The 21179-nt window shown below is 47.3% G+C and overlaps 1 protein-coding gene across 2 annotated transcripts in view; it reads left to right on the forward strand.

Moving 5' to 3' along the window:
* The window catches only part of UBE4B (ubiquitination factor E4B), a 658693-nt gene that overhangs the window by 346901 nt on the left and 290613 nt on the right, over nucleotides 1-21179 (forward strand). For both annotated transcript variants that reach the window (XM_069241178.1, XM_069241179.1), the window contains one exon: nucleotides 7214-7312. In XM_069241178.1, the coding sequence (XP_069097279.1) occupies nucleotides 7214-7312 (99 nt within the window). The remainder of the gene's footprint in view (nucleotides 1-7213; nucleotides 7313-21179) is intronic.

Consider the following 21179-nt stretch of genomic DNA (forward strand, 5'->3'; position numbering starts at 1 on the left):
GAACGGAAAATGTCACTTACCCAGTGTACATCTGTTTGTGGCATGTTGCGCTGCACATTCACATGCGCCCTCCCACCTCCCCGGCAGCCTGTTGTTGTTTAAGTTAAACAACACTTGTAGATATGTATATATATATATATATATATATATATATGTTCGATGGCATGTGTAGCTGCAGATACACATGCTGTGCACTGTTCCTGCCATCTAGTGTTGGGCTCGGAGTGTTACATGTTGTTTTTCTTCGAAGAAGTCTTTTCGAGTCATGGGACCGAGTGACTCCTCCCTTTCGGCTCCATTGCACATGGGTGTTGACTCCATCTTAGATTGTTTTCTTTCCGCCATCGGGTTCGGAAGTGTTCCTCTTCGCTCCGTAATTCGAATCGGGGAAAAAAACATCGAAATCCGTCGGTATTGTTTGCGTTCGGGACCGGTTTAGTGTAAATACATTGTCACAGACGACAAAACCGCTTCGGTGGCCCTTCGGGGCTTCCGCACTTAACCGAGGCCTGGCCGGCCCGACCACACCCATCGTTGAAGACTCATGGACCGGACCCCCTTCCGTTTCTGTCCAATGTGTCACGCCATGTATCTATATACAGACGAGCATCGGGTCTGTAATCTGTGTTTGTCACCAGAACACAGAGAGGTTACTTATGAGGCCTGCAAAGCTTTTCGATCCAAGAAGACCCTAAGAGATCAACGCGCAAGATGTTTGCAGATGGCATTGAAGTCGACACAACATCTCGACGTCGAGGAGGAAGAAATAAGAATTTCCATTCAAGACTCAGATTACTCCAATGGGGATCGGCCACCGACAGCGGTGCAAAAAGTGAGTACACCTGCCCCCGTCCCAGACCCAAAGTCAAATAAAAAAACAAAAGGCCTCGGGGACGCCACTGCCGGAAGGCCATGGCTCAACCCACAAGAAAGGAGGTGACCAAATACCATCATCGGCACCAAAAAAGGCCAAGATAGTGCCAAAGTCTTCAGACTCGGGTCGAGAAACCGGCACCAAAAAGAGTCGACATAGAGTGGTCGAGTCGAGCAAGCCTCGGAAAAGCCTCTCTGAGCCGAGGCCGACAGTATCCATGTGGGTTTCTGTACCGAAAAAAACTGCTTCAGAGCCGAAATAGACTTATGGAAGAGCAGGGGCGCTCTCAACAACTCAAGGAGAGTCACTGATTCGAGCAGGAAGTGGATTTGAAAGAGCTTGACCAGACTCAACCAAGGCTACAAATCCAAAAAGACACAGGGAAAATACAAACCATCCCTCCGCTCAAGTTTAAGAGAAAACTGGCTTTTCATGAGACTGAGACTGTGCAACCAAAAGCCAAAGTGGTTAGAGATAGGTCACCACTCCCACATTTCTCACCACAAACGTCCCCACTTTACTCGCCGCAACTGTCACCAGTGGGTACACCAATGGCACAGTCACCCACACATACTGGGATGACGCAGGACGATGCAGACCCATGGGATCTATACGACCCACCAGTTTCGGACAACAGTCCTGAGTGTTATCCTTCAAAGGCTTCACCTCCAGAGGATAGCACGTCTTACACACATGTACTGGCCAGAGCAGCAACATTTCATAATGTTACGATGCATTCAGAACCAGTGGAGGATGACTTTCTGTTTAACACTCTGGCATCTACGCATGCTTCATATCAAAGCCTGCCAATGTTACCGGGCGTGCTTAAACATGCACAGCAGGTTTTCCAAGAGCCAGTAAAAGGAAGGGCCATCACGCCAAGGGTCGAGAAAAAATATCAACCTCCCCCGCCAGACCCTGTGTTTATTACACAGCAGCTCCCTCCGGACTCAGTTGTAGTGGGTGCTGAAAGAAAGCGGGCAAATTCACAGTCCTCAGGGGATGCGCCACCCCCTGATAAGGAAAGCCGTAAGTTAGACGCGGCAGGGAAAAGAGTGGCATCGCAAGAGGCCTATCAGTGGCGTATTGCCAATTCACAAGCCCTCCTTGCCCGTTACGACAGAGCACATTGGGACGAGATGCAGGATATTATCCAACATCTACCAAAGGAGCATCAAAAACCTGCTCAACAGGTGGTGGAGGAGGGACGGGCCATCTCCAACAACCAGATCCGCTCTGCACTGGACTCTGCTGATACAGCGGCACGGACTGTCAATACATCAGGTACCATCAGAAGGCATGCATGGCTACGAAGTTCTGGTTTTAAGCCAGAGATACAGCAGGCGGTATTAAATATGCTGTTCAACCAACACCAAGTATTCGGGCCGGAGGTGGACACCGCAATAGAGAAAATGAAAAAGGACACGGACACGGCCGAAGCCATGGGCGCGCTCTATTCTTCTCAATACAGGGGAACATTTAGGAACCCACAGTTTAGGGGAGGTTTTAGACACCAACCCTCAGAGCCATCCACCTCTCAAACAAAACCCACTTAGCAGTCTCAGTACCAGAGAGGGGGGTTTTGTGGTTCCTACAGAGGACAGTTCCCAAGAGGTAGGGGAAAATTTCAGCCTGCCAAGCAGACCCCTAGTAGCAAGCAGTGACTTCAATGTCACACTCCCCCAACACACATCACCAGTTGGCGGGGGTGGGGGGGTGGGGAGATTAACGAAATACTACAACAATTGGTTAGACATTACCACGGACACATGGGTTCTATCAATTATCCAACATGGTTACTGCATAGAGTTCACAAAATTCCCTCCCAGATGTTCCCCCAAGAACGCACAAAATGTCGGTACAACATCTAGACCTATTACAAATAGAGGTGCAAGCACTACTAGCAAAACAAGCCATAGAACTAGTACCCCATCATCGGAAAGGAACAGGTTTTTTTTTCCTATATTTCCTTATTCCAAAATAAGACAAAACGTTAAGGCCAATTCTAGATCTCAGAACGTTAAATCTCTTCATCAAATCAGATAATTTCCACATGGTAACACTACAGGACATAGTTCCCTTACTAAAACAAGGAGAATACATGGCAACACTGGATCTAAAGGATGTGTGTTTTCACATACCCATTCATCCATCTCACAGGAAATACCTCTGGTTTGTAATACAAGGCAAACATTACCAATTCAAAGTATTGCCCTTCGGGATAACAGCACCCAGGGTATTTACAAAATGCTTCGCTGTAGTAGCAGCTCATATAAGGAGACATCACATGCACGTATTCCTGTATCTAGACGTTTGGCAAATAAAAGCCAACACTCAACACCAGTGTCAAAGCCGCACGCAGTATGTAATAGATAATCTATACAAACTAGGGTTTTCTATAAATTACCAGAAATCTCACTTGCAACCATCCCAAATACAACAATACTTGGGAGCCACACTCAACACTCAAAAGGCGATTGCCACTCCAAGTCCACAAAGAGTTCAATCATTTCAAAATATAATATCAAACATGCAACCAAACCAACAATATACTGTCAGGTTTGTAATGAAACTACTAGGCATGATGTCCTCAAGCATCGCTATTTTCCCAAATGCACGACTACACAAGTGCCCCTTACAACAGTGCCCAGCAAAACAATGGACGCAGGCACAGGGTCAACTTCAAGATCTAGTGTTGATAGACCGCCAAACACAATCTTCGCTTCAATGGTGGAACGCTGTAAATTTAAACAAAGGGCGGCCATTTCAAGGCCCAGTGCCTCACGCCATTATCACAACAGACGCGTCCATGATTGCATGGGGAGCACACCTCAACAATCACAGCTACAAGGTCAATGGGACAGTCAACAAAAACAACTTCACATAAATCTCTTAGAACTACTAGCAGTCTTTCTAGCACTAAAAGCCTTTCAACCCCTTCTAGTCCCCAAACACATTCTTGTCAAAATGGACAATATGACAACAATGTAATATTTAAACAAACGGGGGGGGGCACTCGTCTCAACTATGTCTCCTAGCACAAAAAATTTGGCATTGAGCAATTCACCACAACATTCGCCTGATAGCACAATATATACCAGGCATTCACAATCAGTTAGCCGACAATCTCAGTTGAGATCACCCGCAAACTCACGAGTGGGAAATACATCCCCAGATTCTAAAAGATTACTTCTACTGCTGGGGGACACCAGACATAGATCTGTTTGCAACAAAACAGAACGCAAAATTCCAAAACTTCGCATCCAGGTACTCACACCCTCGGTCCAAGGGCAATGCTCTATGGATCAGTTGGTCAGGGCTATTTGCTTACGCTTTTCCCCCTCTCCCGCTCATTCCTTTCCTAGTCAACAAGCTGAGTCAAATCAAACTCAAACTAATACTCATAGCACCAACATGGGCTCGCCAGCCGTGGTACACCACATTGTTGGACTTCTCAATAGTACCGCACATCAAACTACCAAACAGACCAGATCTGTTAACACAACACAAACAGATCAGACATCCAAATCCAGCATCGCTGAATCTAGCAATTTGGCTCCTGAAATCCTAGAATTCGGACACTAAGACCTCACACAAGAATGTATGGAGGTCATAAGACAAGCTAGGAAGCCTACCACTAGACACTGCTATGCAAATAAGTGGAAAATATTTGTTTATTACTGCCATAATAATCAAATTCAACCCTTACACGCATCTGCAAAAGATATAGTAGGATACTTACTACATTTGCAAAAGTCAAAACTAGCTTTCTCTTCCATAAAGATACATCTTACTGCAATTTCAGCTTACCTGCAAATTACGCACTCAACTTCATTATTTAGGATACCAGTCATAAAAGCGTTTATGGAAAGCTTAAAGAGAATTATACCACTAAGAACACCACCAGTTCCTTCATGGAACCTCAACATTGTCTTAACACGACTCATGGGTCCGCCTTTTGAGCCCATGCACTCTTGTGAAATGCAATACTTAACGTGGAAAGTTGCATTTTTGATTGCCATCACATCTCTAAGAAGGGTGAGTGAAATTCAAGCATTTACCATACAAGAACCATTTATTCAAATACACAAGAATAAAGTAGTTCTACGGACAAATCCAAAATTTTTACCAAAAGTTATCTCACCGTTCCACTTGAATCAAACAGTAGAATTACCAGTGTTCTTCCCACAGCCAGATTCTGTAGCTGAAAGAGCACTACATACATTAGACATCAAAAGAGCGCTAATGTACTACATTGACAGAACAAAACTAATTCGAAAAACAAAACAACTATTTATTGCCTTTCAAAAACCTCATACAGGAAATCCAATTTCAAAACAAGGCATTGCTAGATTGATAGTTAAGTGTATTCAAACCTGCTATCTTAAAGCAAAGAGAGAGCTGCCTATTACACCAAAGGCACACTCAACCAGAAAGAAAGGTGCTACCATGGCCTTTCTAGGAAATATTCCAATGAACGAAATATGTAAGGCAGCAACATGGTCTACGCCTCATACATTTACCAAACATTACTGTGTAGACGTGTTAACTTCACAACAAGCCACAGTAGGTCAAGCTGTACTACGAACATTGTTTCAAACAACTTCAACTCCTACAGGCTGAACCACCGCTTTTGGGGAGATAACTGCTTACTAGTCTATGCACAGCATGTGTATCTGCAGCTACACATGCCATCGAACGGAAAATGTCACTTACCCAGTGTACATCTGTTCGTGGCATTAGTCGCTGCAGATTCACATGCGCCATCCCGCCTCCCCGGGAGCCTGTAGCCGTTTAGAAGTTGATCTTGAACATTTGTAAATTTGTAAATATATTACTTTAAACTTCATTATGTACATACGTATTCACTCCATTGCATGGGCACTATTACTAGCATACACAACTCCTACCTCACCCTCTGCGGGGAAAACAATCTAAGATGGAGTCAACGCCCATGCGCAATGGAGTCGAAATGGGAGGAGTCCCTCGGTCTCGTGACTCGAAAAGACTTCTTCGAAGAAAAACAACTTGTAACACTCCGAGCCCAACACCAGATGGCGGGATGTGCACAGCATGTGAATCTGCAGCGACTAATGCCACGAACAGATGTACACTGGGTAAGTGACATTTTCCATATATGTTTGATGGCATGTGTAGCTGCAGATACACATGCTGTGCACATCCCGCCATCTAGTGTTGGGCTCGGAGTGTTACAAGTTGTTTTTCTTCGAAGAAGTCTTTTCGATATATACACACACACATATATATATAGCCAAACGAACGAACACTGTCCTGGTGAAACGCCGAGGCGGATTCTTGAGCGGTCCGGTGCGGGTCCCAGGAACCCAAATAATCTCAATCAAAGCAATCTCCTCAATCCAGGAAAAGCAAACCGGACACCATGGCAGTGCAATCTTATATTATTGACGCGTTTCGGCCGTAGCCTTGTTCACAATACCATTCCAATTAATTCTAATCTCATATATACACAAATATATAAAAAAACATGGACAAATGACCAATTTCAAAAACAGATTCCCCAGGACAGACTAATACGGCAGCCATTTTAGAGAGTAGCTTTTCACATAGCAAGCCAATTGGAGATAGGTTATTATTTTCAACATATCATCATGAAATATGATACCATTGCACTCATTTTTAGAGTCCAAATGCGATACTGTACTTTCAATAATATTTCTAAATGGATTGAGGAGATTGCTTTGATTGAGATACATATATATATATATATATATATATATATATATCTTTCTATTCTTTAATTTGCATCTTGTAGTACGTCTTGCTGACATCGTACGATATACATGTGTACTTAGTCTTACAGAAGGAGACAGTTGCTTAATATCTTCTGTTCTAGCTAAGGAATATTACACGGCTTGTGCCAGAGAGTTTGATCTTCTGCCAGGGATCTCCAACAGAGTGACATAATCAATTAAAGTGTGTGTGCACATTGTTGTTCTAATATTAACCCATTTTTCTGGGCTTTGAGGTCAAACATGCTATTACACTTGCAGCTAAACAGTGACTAAAATATGAAAATGAGTTTTTTTTTCATAGGTGTTTGAAATTTATTATATCAAGGAGTGGGCCCTTAAGAAACGGGCTGCAACTTTTCTTGTATTCACAGAATCCTTTACCTAATTACACCATGACCTTTATGTTTTTATTTCATTTCAGTTTTTTTGCTGTCTTGATTTTTGGCTTTATCGTCTTCGTTTATTTGACTGCTTGTTATCCTTTCTCTGAGCCTGTTGTGTCCAGAGAGTGGTTCCCTCTGTTGTCACATTTTGCCTAATATTTTTTTCATTTGTCTCTTCACAGTATAACACTGCCTTTACACCCAGAGGTTCCAAAGCTGTTTGCTGCACTTCCAGAATTTTACGTGGAAGATGTAGCAGAGTTTTTGTTTTTTATCGTGCAGTAAGTGAAAACCTCTTAATTTAATTTAATGTATATTTCATTTGTTTGCCAGTGTAACCGTCAGAAGTGATTTTAAATGTGCTCTGTGCCTTGCATCTTCGTAATTTTTTTAAATTGGTTATGGTATATGGTTATGGTATGGTGGGCTGTCCAGTATCCTACCAAAAGAGTCAGATTCACACCAGATTGTCAGGCTATCCACTAAATAAATATTCTAATATAGACTTCTAACCACTGAACCCTCACCCTTTGAATATCCCCTTAGACATCAAACCGGATCCGAAAGATCTCAAGCAGTACTCAAGTATGCTGACAGATGACACCAAGTGGCTCTGCACTGACGTTGCTCCACTCTAGAAGTGAAGCTCGGGGCTCTAAGTAGTCTTCACCCATATGTTCTGACATCAGCTCCTTTCTTTTGGCACCAACAAACGCTGATCTGAAACTACCCATCATCTCTTTGAGACTATACTTAAACACATTTTTATCTATATGTATTTTTTCACGGTGTGCAGAAAATATCCCCATCCAGATCTCTATAGAGTTTAAACCTTGTGATGAATGTTACAAACAAATGTCTGTTACAGATTTGCGTGATGCTTCCTCTTGGTGCCTGCAGTGACTGTGCCTTGATTCACCCCAAGGCCATCTGGGATCGGGAAGCAAAGCTTTTTGTCATGAAGCGTTACAAAACTCTGTTGTGACAGGTCAAGGTTCAGAGGGAGGTCCTGCTCCCATGCGGGAACACGATTGAGCAACTCTGGCGTTGTCAATAATTATGGCCAACCTATAGAGCTGTCTGATGTCAAGTCGGTGCTATCCGACTTTGACCGAGTCCACATTCTGTTTTCCCGGTACTGCTGCCTATCTCCCGCACTTTTAATCCCAACACAGTGCTCCTGCCTATTGGATGCGCTTATACTGTGCATGAATTGTTGGCCACAGATTCGAATAATTAAGGTTATTAGCCTGGTGATGAGTTTACCCATTTGTGTCATGAGGACAGTTGGTATGGAGATCTACAGGATGCCAGTGGTCTGGATACTTCCGGGACACTAGAAGGGGGCCTCTAGTGTGAAGGTTGTGCAATGGGTGGCAGAGATCCTTTACCTTTAGCTATCTACTCAATAAGTTAAAACCATTGTCTTAACTAAAGTTCTTCAGCCTGGTCAGACTATTTCTGATCCCCTACTTCCCTTCAATGAGGCTCTTAAATTATTTTAGGGACATGGGCTAAACCGTGTTCAGACCCTATTGTCGTTTGACAGGTCCCCAGATGCAATTGACCGGTTAAGCGCAATGCAGACTTCATCAACCAGCAACTCACTTTGTAGAACCAGCAAGGGCAAACCGAATATTTCAGTCTTCTCCCTCGACAGAGAATCGAAGAGGGCTCTACTCTCATTTCGTGAGATTAGATGACCCAGGAGTTGCCTACTGTACCTGAAGATGCAAAAAAAAAAAAGTGGTTGATAGTAGGGAAAGATAATGCTACCATTGATACCACAGGCAACAGGAAACAAACTTGCAGAGTGTACAAATACACAGTGTGAAGCGGCACCAGCCTGTGTCCACTTCAAAACCCGGTCTAATCAAATAAGACCTACTACGTGCACTGCTAAAAAAAAAAAAAAAATGGTCATCTGCTCTCAAGTTTGCCCGGTGGTGAGGGAATCTGCAAGTTCGCTTCCCCCTGCTTTGGTTTTAAACAATGTATTGTTTTTCACACAGCAGGTACTTCTCTCTTCCACTGTCCTGAGGAGACCCGCATTTACTAGGGGCCGAAACGCTTCAACTTTTTAGATTGGGGGAGTTGCCTGAACTTTTAACAATATATAAAAGAATTTAAATAATACATCTGTTAAAAGAAATGGACAAGAAGTATCTACCTGATATGTTCTGCGTTGCAACTATCTCATGTGTGGATTGTTTTATAGATTGAAGATCACAACCTCATCATTTTGGATTATAAAGATGATTGACGTACTATTCCAGTGAACTGAAATTGTTAAACATGTTTGTCTGTGTCACTGTATATTAATATTTGGCGGATGTATTTTTGAAGCTGACTGATGATTCTATATGTTGGATGCTTAATTTACTGAACTCAAGACTACTGTGCCATCTGTAAGAAGCATAATAAATTAGTTCAGAGAAATTATTGCTTATTACCAGTGACTAATTAAGGTTTTCACTGATGTATGAATAGTAGCATTATCTTTCCCTGCCAACAATCACTTTTTTAGCACAAAAATGTGTATACACAGATTTAGTGGGACCACTAGGGTAAGCACCTTTACTCCTAATATACTGTACTTGAAGAAGCACAAGTCATCCTCTATTAGGCTATACGCAATGGTCATGGTGTGGCTAAATTTACCATTCGTAATGGGCTGCACATCATGGAATTTTTGATACGACCATAGTCACCAGTGTGGCACTTAGCTAGCATGCCAGGATGCAGCCCACTGGTTTTTCAGGCAAGCAGGGTCAAGGACATGCCCTTTGATGGGTTCCCGTCTTTACCAGGATAAATCTGACTTTGCTATGGGGTGCTTTAAAGATAACAGGGCTGCAGCATGCTTCCTGTGCCTGTCAGCTTCTCCATGTCAGCCTCGTCTTGAGTTTCACTCCCTCCATTACTTTTGTGGCTGCAGCACCCACAGACTTCATGGACAAGGTCAGCATGTAGCCCAGTCTTCTGCCCCTCCAGTTGGTGCAGCTCAGAAAATCTCTTTAGTGTGCTCTTGCCAGCACACAGCCACCCTGTCATAGGCATAATCTGCCATTTTGTGCCACGGTGGAAAGAGATTCCTTCAGACAAATGGGCCCTGCAAATTGTCCAGCGGGATAACTCCTTGCCATTTCTTCCAACTCTGCTGCACCATCCACCATCCTTGGACCAGCTGCAGGAGGACAATCTACCCCTATTGCAGCAGGAAGTGTAGGCTTTTTTGCCTGCAGAGCCATAGAGAGCGTGCCAATGCCAGAAGTTGGTCACTTCTGATATTTCTGATCATTTCTGGTGCAGAAAAAAGACAGAGGCCTCTGTCACATCTTTGACCTTATCCCTCTCAATGACTTCTTTGCAGAATGGCACATTCAAGGTGCTTACCCTGGCCCAGATCTTGTATACATTTGTCCCTAGAGCTGGCGTAGTAGCTCTGGAACTGCAGACTGGTTAAATTCAATGGCATGTGTGGCTGTAGATACACATGCTCAGCGTACTCCTGCCTTGAAGTGTTGGGTCCGGAGTGGTGCAAGTTTTTTTTCTTTGAAGTTTTTCGAACCACGAGATCGAGTAACTCCTCTTGGTGATATTGTGCATGGGCATGGGCTCCTTTGTTAGATTGTTTCTCTCTGCCGTAGAGTTCAGACATGTGTGCCTCAGCTCTGTTTTTCGAGTCCTTGTTTCGGTTTATATACCTTTCTTTTCTCTTTCATTATGATGGTATTGTTATTGTTTGTACTTATTCCATTCCATCAGGCCTACCTTTAACGTGGCTCCAACATGGATGGGACTCCATTCCGATTCAGTCCTTGGTGTCATGCCAACACCTTGTGTGCAACCTCTATCTCTCGCCGGATCACTGGGAAGCTGACTGCTATGCCTGAAAGTCTTTTTGCTCCAAAAAGAGCCTTTGAGATTGATGCGCATGTCGGCTGGAAATGGCCCAGGAAATGCAAGACGACACCCTGGACATCATCGGAGAGGAGCATGCTCAGGGGGAACCTGAGTAGGAAGCCCTTTCCATAGAGGGCAGCTCTGAGTCAGACGTCAAATTCGGCATTAAAAGCCCCGAGGTAACCTCTGCCCAGCTTGTGATTACTGTGGCCCCTATTGTCCAACATAAATCCTCCATAAAAGACTTTTCAGCCCATCCTTGAGGTTACTGGTCCGCCACTGACATCCAACCATGGACTGCACCTTAAATCTGCTTCGGCCGCCCCGCCTTCTGGCTTGATGCCGCAGATGGCTGCCAAGACCATAGCCGCGTCGTCTGCTTTGACCATCACAGCTTTCGACCAAGAGATACTTTTTTTGCCAACAGCATCGGAACCAAAAACCTCAGAATTCAGAGACTCAGGCCAGTCATCCACCAGCCCATCTCCGGTCGAGAGCATGCTGGAGAAAATGGAAGCTCATTAGCACAGACTCCAGATCCAAGGGGGCACAGGTCGGATAATTGCCACTCCCTCCTCTCCTGTGCTAACTAAAAGGAAACTTTCCTTTCAAGAGGCTTTGGACATTCCTGTCCCTCCAACGAAAAACATCAAGGACAAGGCTACTAACCCTCCTCACAGCCCTTCTCCCCTGCCCCCCTCCTCCTCTTCTTCATCCATCTCCACATCCATCTTCACCTACACCCCCTCCATATTCCTCCACCTCACCCACACAGGAGATTACACTCCTAAGGGTTCCCCACAATCATCTACTGACGATTTAGGTGGTCCTCAGGATGATACTGATCCTTGGGATGCCTTTGAGCCTGATCTCGTTCCTTCTAATGACCCTGACCTCTACCCTGCACTCCCTTCCCCACCAGAGAACAATGCCTCTTTCCAAAAGGTAGTCACCAGAGCAGCAGCGTTTCACAACTTTGAGCCTTACAAAGATCCCATTGAGCAGGACTTCCTGTTTGACACACTTGCCACCACTCACACAGAAACACGTACCTCTCCATGCTCCCTGGCATGCTTCAGCATGCATAAGACATCTTTAATTAGCCTGTCCGCTCCCAGGTAATCACACCACGGGTGGACAAAAAGTACAAAGTGGCCACCTCTGACCTACTTTACATCAGGGAACAGGTACCACCCGATACCATTGTGGCAATGACGGCCTGTAAACGGGCTAATAGGCTACTGGGGACTCTCCTCTACCAGAGAAGGAGAGTAAAAGAATCTGTGCAGCTGGGAAGAGGGTGGCAGTGCGGGCCACAAACTACTGGTGCATAGCCCACTCTCATACCCTTTTGGTCTGGTATGACCGGGCCCATTGGGATGAGATAGAGGAGCCTCTTCAGTTCCATCCTGAGGAACCTTGTAAAAGGGGCCAACAGATTGCTTCGGAGAGTCAAACGATCTCCAACAAGTCCATCAGGTGCTCCCTTGATGGTGCCAACACAGTGGCTCATGGCATAAACACCAGTGTCATTTTAAGAAAGCATGCTTTGTTGTATTGCTCAGGTTGTAAACCTGAGGTCCAGCAGTCAGTCCTCAACAAGCCCTTTGTCAAAGGGCACCTGTTTGGGCCACAGGTAGACACCACGTGAGAACAATGCAAAAAGCACACCAACACTTCCAAGGCCATGGGTGTCTTTCAGACCACTGCTCAAATGTGTTCCTTTCACTGCCCTGGGTTCAGGGGATCATATAACTCATCCGGGTCAGAGGCATCTACCTCTAGACAGCCTCTGTCCACCTACACCAGATGCTTTCATGGAGGTTCTTACAAGGGGGTCTACCAACTAAGGAAAAGGAAAAAAACACCACCACATATGGGTCCTCCTTCCCCCACTGTCATCCAAAGTCTATCAAGGTAAGACTGCAACAGCACTACCCTACCTGGGAGACACCATCACCAGGGACCATTGGGTACGTGAAAAACAAAACTGGAAACTTCGCACTTGTATAGTGCACTACTCACCCATTAGGGTCTCAAGGCGCTGGACGCATACCGCTGTGGACCCCCTCCTGGCTTTTCCCTGTGAGGCACCCACTCCCGGGGCACCCCCAGAGTGAAGCCAGGCATCCAAGCGCTGTGAGGGCCGTTGTGGAGATTAAGCAAGCTATTGCCCAGAGTTACAGAGTGGGACCCATTAATTAGGTTAGGCACCAAGGCGACAATTATCTGGTCCAAGGGAATTGAGACCAAGACCCGCTGAGGCTGGAATTGAACCCTGGTCCCAGGCCAGATCTCTGCATCAGGGACTGCTGCTCTAACTATTATGCCACACTTCTCCACTACGTGCCATTATCCAACACATTTATTGTCTGGAGCTCATCACCACTCCTCCCAATATTCTCCCTTGCACTCGTAGGCTATCTCAGGAACACTTAACCCTTCTCAAACAAGAGGTCTTCTTAAAGGGGGCCATAGAGCTCGTTCCACCACAAAATCAAGGATCTGGGGTTTCCTCCCTATACGTCCTATTTCCCAAAAAGGATGCCTCTCTCAGACCCATGCTAGACCTCATACCTCTATACAAATCCTTTCAGACCACTTCCACGTGTTCACCCTTCATGATGTCATCCCGCTTCTACAGCAAGGTGACTTTGACAGCTCTAGATCTAAAAACGCCTATTTTCACATCCCAGTTCAACTCTGTACATTGAAAATATTTAAGATTCGTGATTGCAGGCAAACATTTCCAGCTCAAGGTCCTTCCCTTTGGAGTCAATACCACTCCAAGGGTTTTCACAAAGTGCTTAGCAGTCATTGCAGCACATCTTAGAAGGCAAAATTTCCACATCTTTCCCTACCTCGACGACTGGCTTATCAAAACTATCTCGTTATGCTAATGCCAAGACCACACTCAGTTGACAGTGGATCTTCTTCACAATTTGGGCTTCACTCTCAACGTTCCCAAATCTCACCTTCAGCCCCTGCAGGTTCAACCTTACATAAGAGCTGTAGGAAGTTGGCTCTGTATATACTGTAAGGAAATGCCTCCTTGGCATGGTTACCCCCTGACTTTTTGCCTTTGCTGATGCCAAGTTATGATTTGAAAGTGTGCTGAGGCCTGCTAACCAGGCCTCAGCACCAGTGTTCTTTCCCTAAAACTGTACCTTTGTATCCACAATTGGCACACCCTGGCATCCAGGTAAGTCCCTTGTAACTGGTACCGCTGGTACCAAGGGCCCTGATGCCAGGGAAGGTCTCGAAGGGCTGCAGCATGTCTTATGCCACCCTGGGGACCCCTCACTCAGCACAGACACACTGCTTGCCAGCTTGTGTGTGCTGGTGGGAGAAAATGACTAAGTCGACGTGGCACTCCCCTCAGAGTGCCATGCCAACCTCACACTGCCTATGGCATAGATAAGTCACCCCTCTAGCAGGCCTTACAGCCCTAAGGCAGGGTGCACTATACCATAGGTGAGGGCATAGGTGCATGAGCACTATGCCCCTACTGTGTCTAAGCAAAACCTTAGACATTGTAAGTGCAGGGTAGCCATAAGAGTATATGGTCTGGGAGTTTGTCATAAACAAACTCCACAGCTCCATAATGGCTACACTGAAAACTGGGAAGCTTGGTATCAAACTTCTCAGCACAATAAATGCACACTGATGCCAGTGTACATTGTATCGTGAAATACACCCCAGAGGGCATCTTAGAGATGCCCCCTGAAAATATACCCGACTTCCAGTGTGGGCTGACTAGTTTTGCCAGCCTGCCACACACCAGACATGTTGCCGGCCACATGGGGAGAGTGCCTTTGTCACTCTGTGGCTAGTAACAAAGCCTGTACTGGGTGGAGGTGCTTCTCACCACCCCCTGCAGGAACTGTAACACCTGGCGGTGAGCCTGAGAGGCTCACCTCCTTTGTTACAGCGCCCCAGGGCACTCCAGCTAGTGGAGATGCCCGCCCCCTCCAGCCACGGCCCCACTTTTGGTGGCAAGGCCAGAGGACATAATGAGAAAAACAAGGAGGAGTCACTGGCCAGTCAGGACAGCCCCTAAGGTGTCCTGAGCTGAGGTGACTCTGACTTTTAGAAATCCTCCATCTTGCAGATGGAGGATTCTCCCAATAGGATTAGGGATTTCCCCCCCCCCCCCCTCCTCAGGGAGGAGGCACAAAGAGAGTGTAGCCAGCCTCAGGGCTTGTAGCCATTGGCTACTAACCCCCCAGACCTAAACACACCCCTAAATTGAGTATTTAGGGAGTCCCAGAACCTAGCAAGATAGATTCCTGCAACCTGAAGACGAAGAAGGACTGCTGACCTGAGGCCCTGCAGAGAAGACAGACACCAACTGCTTTGGCCCCAGCCCTACCGGCCTGTCTCCCCACTTCAAGAAAAACTGCAACAGCGACGCGTTCCACAGGGTCCAGCGACCTCTGAAGCCTCAGAGGACTACCCTGCATCTAAAAGGACCAAGAACTCCCGAGGACAGCGGCTCTGCTCCAAAGAAGAAACATCTTTGCAACAAAGAAGCAACTTTTAAAGACAACACGTTTCCCGCCGGCAGCGTGAGACTTTGCACTCTGCACGCAACGCCCCCGGCTCGACCTGCGGAGAAACAACACTACAGGGAGGACTCCCCGGCGACTGCGACCCTGTGAGTATCCAGAGTTGACCCCCCTGAGCCCCCCCAGCGACGCCTGCGGAGGGAATCCAGAGGCTCACCCTGACCGCGACTGCCTGCTTCTAAGAACCAGACGCTTGGTAAAAACCCTGCACCCGCAGCCCCCAGGACCTGAAGGATCCGATCTCCAGTGCAGAAGTGACCCCCAGGTGGCCCTCTCCCTTGCCCAGGTGGTGGCTACCCCGAGGAGCACCCCCCCCCCCCCCCCCCCCCCCCCCTTGCCTGCCTGCTTCACTGAAGAGACCCCTGGGTCTCCCATTGAAATCCATTGCAAACCCGATGCCTGTTTGCACTCTGCACCCCACCGCCCCGTGCCGCTGAGGGTGTACTTTTTGATCTGACTTGTCTCTTCTCCCCCCCCCCCCCCCCCCCCCCCCCAAGTGCCCTACAAAACCCCCCTGGTCTGCCCTCAGAAGACGCGGGTACTTACCTGCTGGCAGACTGGAACCGGGGCACCCCCTTCTCCATTGAAGCCTATGTGTTTTGGGCACCACTTTGACCTCTTCACCTGACCGGCCCTGAGCTGCTGGTGTGGTAACTTTGAGGTTGCCCTGAACCCCCAAAGGTCTATTAAGCATTTCTTCTGCGCCGCTACTTAGAGCAGAACTTGCGCTTCCCGGTCAGAGCCGGACCCCCATTACGAAGGTCCCACGCTTTGACTCGGGTTTGTGTGTGGTTTTTTGTGTCGTCATTCTCAATCTTTTTACTCTCCTACTCTAGAGGAGTTGTGTACCTGACCATTGGTCCGTGTGGTCCCATGTAGCGCGCTCCCTAATGGGGACGGTAAGCTCGCTTTCTTTGATGTCTATACACCTTTTTTTGATCACGTGTTGACACCTTCACTGTGCCCTACCACCGGTCTGACACTACCTTTCCCTACTCCCATTTTGAAGAATGTCATTATGTGAATATGTGCTAATATCACTACCCTTATTTTTTCTGTGTTTGTCTTAAATTACAGGGCCACAGAGAGGATTAGTAGTCTCATACTAGCGTAAGTGACTGGATACGTTTGTCCTGACAATTTCAGTTAGTGATTTTTCCGCGTTTTTTACGAATAGGAGATACATCTAGTCAATCTGGTCCTGAACAAGCATCACTGAACCCGTTTGGGCCTCTAAGAGACTCGAAACATGTTGACCCTTATGAGGGATGGCGTGGAAATTCCCCACCCTCTTGTCAGAGAGTGATTGACCATTATCTCTGTTTCACTCTCGCGATTAGTTTTAATCTTGGCCTCTGACCTTCATTTGGACTAATAAATAGATCACTCTTTTCAGGTTAAGAGAGTCAATTTTAGATTCCCTTCTTTTTGATCTCCTTCCTTTCCACACACACCTAGGGTCGTGGCATCATCTCAGATAAGAACTCCTGCAAAGAGCCCCCCCATTTGGGGTGGTGCCCGTCGGATATTGTAGCGCCAGTCTGACGAGGAGCAACTCCGATGATGAAGCATGACACCCATCTGGGTGTGTGAGGGTTTTTGCTCCTAAAGAATAGGACCCCTCTTACATAACCTTCTCTCTTTCAAGCTGGAACAGTGTATTTTTCTTTATTTACACAAAACACACCCTCAGCGGTACAGGGGCGGCCGGTTGCTGTGTGCAAAGCAGGCGTTGGGTTTTGAATAGGTTTCAATGGAGGGACCCGTGGGTCACTCTAGCGGTTCTGGCAGGCACGGGGGGACTTCTAGGGCCAGCCAACACCACCTGGGCTAGGCAGAGGGTCGCCTGGGGGTCACTCCTGCACTGAGGTTCGGTTCCTTCAGGTCCTGGGGGCTGTGGGTGCAGTGCTTGGTCCAGCGTCGGGTCCCTTGTTACAGGCAGTCGCGGTCAGGGGGAGCCTTTGGATTCTCTCTGCAGGTGTCGCTGTGGGGGTCGTCTCGGGCTATTCACGGGGTCGCAGTCGATGGGGAGTCCTTCCTGTGGTGTTGGTTCTCTGGATCTCAAGCCGGGGGCATCTGGTGCAGAGTGTGAAGTCTCACGCTTCCGGCGGGATGAGTGAGGTCTTTGAAGTTGAAGAAAAGTTGCAAGTTTGTTGCAGGTTGTTGAGCAGAGCCGCTTCTCACGGGAGTTGCTTGGTCCTGGGGGTCAGGGCAGTCCTCTGAGGCTTCAAAGGTCGCTGGTCCCTGTTGGATGCATCGCTGGTTGCAGGTTTTTGACTCAGGAGACAGGCCGATAGGGCTGGGGCCAAAGCAGTTGTCGTCGTCCGTTGTCTCTGCTGGCTTGTAGGTCAGCAGTCCTTCTTTTGTTCAGGTTGCAGGAATCTGATTTCCTGGGTTCTTGGGTGCCCCTAAATACTAAATTTAGGGGTGTGTTTAGGTCTGGGAGGGCAGTAGCCAATGGCTTCTGTCCTGGAGGGTGGCTACACCCTCTTTGTGCCTCCTCCATGAGGGGAGGGGGGCATGTCCCTAATCCTATTGGGGGAATCCTCCAAAACCAAGATGGAAGATTTCTAAAGGCAGGGGTCAGCTCAGCTTGGGGCACCTTAGGGGCTGTCCTGACTGGTGGGTGACTTCTCCTTGTTTTTCTCATTATCTCCTCTGGACTTGCTGCCATAAGTAGGGGCTGTGTTCAGGGGGCGGGCATCTCCACTAGCTGGCGTGCCCTGGGGCATTGTAGCACGAAGCCTGAGCCTTTGAGGCTCACTGCTAGGTGTTATAGTTCCTGCAGGGGGGAGGTGTGAAGCACCTCCACCCAGAGCAGGCTTTGTTTATGGCCTCAGAGGGCAAAAAAGCCCTCACCCCATGGGGTCAGAAACTCGTCTCTCAGCAGCAGGCTGGCACAGACCAGTCTAGTCCTGCACTGAAGGATTGGGTAAAATACAGGGGGCATCTCTAAGATGCCCTCTGTGTGCATTTTCTAAAAACTCCAACACTTGCATCAGTGTGGGTTTATTATTCTGAGAAATTTGATACCAAACTTCCCAGTATTCAGTGTAGCCATTATGGAGCTGTGGAGTTCGTTTTTGACAAACTCCCAGACCATATACTTAATATGGCCACAACTGTACTTACAATGTCTAAGAATAGACTTAGACACAATAGGGGCATATTGCTCATGCAGCTATGCCCTCACCTGTGGTATAGTGCACCTTGCCCTAGGGCTGTAAGGCCTGCTAGAGGGGTAACTTTACCTATGCCACAGGCAGTATTTAGTGGGCATGGCATCCTGAGGGGGATGCCATGTCGACTTTGACTTTTTCTCCCCAGCAACACACACAATCTGCAATGGCAGTGTGCATGTGTTAGGTGAGGGGTCCCTTAGGGTGGCACAACATATGATGCAGTCCTTAGGGACCTTCCCTGGTCACAGGGCCTTTGGTACCACTGGTACCTTTTACAAGGGACTTATCTTTGTGCCAGGGGTGTGCCAATTGTGGAACAATGGTACATTTTAGGCAAAAGAACACTGGTGCTGTGGCCTGGTTAGCAGGGTCCCAGCACACTTCTCAGTCAAGTCCGCATCAGTATCAGGCAAAAAGTGGGGGGTAACTGCAACAGGGAGCCATTGCCCCCCCCCCCCCCCAAGCCCAAAGGCCAGGAGACTCAGCCAAAGCTGGGAGAGTCTTCCTAGTCTGTCAGACGAGGAAGAGTAGGCTGGTTTGTTGTAGGGCCTACTCTGCCTTACATCCTCCTGTTCAGGTTATTCCCTCTGGGGAACTGACCCTCTTCCACAGTGATAGGACCTAGTCTGAATTGCCTCTTGTCTGTGTCTTTAAAGTCTCCACCCATTCTCTCTATTTTGGGGTTAGATGTATCCACCTCTGCTAATCTTATCTTATCCAGGGTCACCCCTAGCTTACCCAAAGATGTTACCCAGAGCTGGAGTATCCCCACCATGACCAACAGGGTCAGGGGGCCTAACTTGCTATTTGGCATGGGGTCAGACCACCATGCCAAGGATAGTGCAGCCATAAAGGCTAACACCCAGCAGAGGCACTGACAGCTGTCAGTGCCCAGAACCACACCTTTAGCTCTTCACCTACAAGGGAAGGAGCTAAGTTATAGGCTTCTTTGGGTTCAGGGTGCCTGTCTGCTGTGTTAGAGTGGGGGGTTACTACATCTTGTAGTAAACACCCTTCTTCCACTCTTTCTTCTGTTAACTGAGGAACCACCCACTCAGGTTTAAAAGTTGCCTGACTAGTCAGGACTTCTTGTGGGTCAGGTTGGACTTTACCAGTGCCACTTTCAGAGCTCTCTCCTACTGGAGCAGAATCTCCTTGGCTTGCTGGAACCTTGCCTAAAGGTTGTCCACCTTCCCTACTCTGTTTTATTTTCTTTTTCTTCTGGGGCCTACTTGCAATAACTGCAGTGGTAGCACCTCCAGAATCCTTGGGAGAGGGCTGGCACTGGACCAGTTCCTCTCTTGGGCTCTGACTAACCTCTGGTAGTTACTTCCAAGGAGACAATCAAGGGGGGGGTCTATACTGACTACCACCCTTCTCCAGCTAAAGGTCCCACCCACTTCTATGGGCACAAAAGCCACAGGCCTATCAGTGACCCTGTCTGGGCTAACTCTTACTCTGGCAGTCTCACCTGGGATGTACTGGTTTGAGAACACCAGCCTGTCATGCACAATAGTGTGACTGGCACAAGTGTCTCTCAGGGCAGTGGCTGGGATTCCATTCACCAGTAGGTGGTAGAAGTGTCTACTTCCCTCTGGAATCTCCAACTCACCTGTTGGGCCCTTTCTCCAGTTGAAGGCTATGAAGACCTTCTCATCTGAGGAGTCATCTCCAATGGCTACACTGGTCACCCCTGGGATTTTGTTAGGGGTTTTGTTTTTGGGACAGGAAGTGTCCTTGGTGTGGTGCCCTGTCTGTCTACAGTTTTGGCACCATGCCTTAGTGGCATCCCAGTTCTCACCCTGGTACCCACCTTTGTTTTGGGTTGTGTCTTGGGGCCCACCCACCTGGTTTTTGGGGGCCTACAGAGGGCTCTTTTTCTTTACTTCTAGTGTCACCCACTTTCTCCTGGGGAGGCTTTGTAACCCCTTTCTTTTGGTCACCCCCAGTGGAAGTTTTGGTTACCCTAGTCTTGACCCAGTGGTCTGCCTTCTTTCCCAATTCTTGGGAAGAAATTGGACCTAGGTCTACCAGATAATGATGCAACTTTTCATTGAAGCAGTTACTTAAAATTTGTTGTTTCATAAACAAATTACAAAGCCCAACATAGTCATGCACTTCATTTCCAGTTACCCAACCATCCAGTGTTTTCACTGAGTAGTCTACAAAATTAACCCAGGTCTGGCTCGAGGATTTTTGAGCCCCCCTGAGCATAATCCTGTATTCCTCAGTGGAGAATCCAAAGCCCTCAATCAGGGTACCCTTCATGAGGTCATAGGATTCTGCATCTTTACCAGAGAGTGAGTAGTCTATCCGACACTTTCCAGTGAACATTTCCCAAAGGAGAGCTCCCCAGTGAGATCTGTTTACTTTTCTGGTTGCACAAGCCCTCTCAAAAGCTGTGAACCATTTGGTGATGTCATCACCATCTTCATATTTTGTTACAATCCCTTTGGGGATTTCTAGCATGTCAGGAGTATCTCTGACCCTAT

This window comes from Pleurodeles waltl, chromosome 6 (assembly GCF_031143425.1).
Source record: "Pleurodeles waltl isolate 20211129_DDA chromosome 6, aPleWal1.hap1.20221129, whole genome shotgun sequence".
Lineage (NCBI taxonomy): Eukaryota > Metazoa > Chordata > Amphibia > Caudata > Salamandridae > Pleurodeles > Pleurodeles waltl.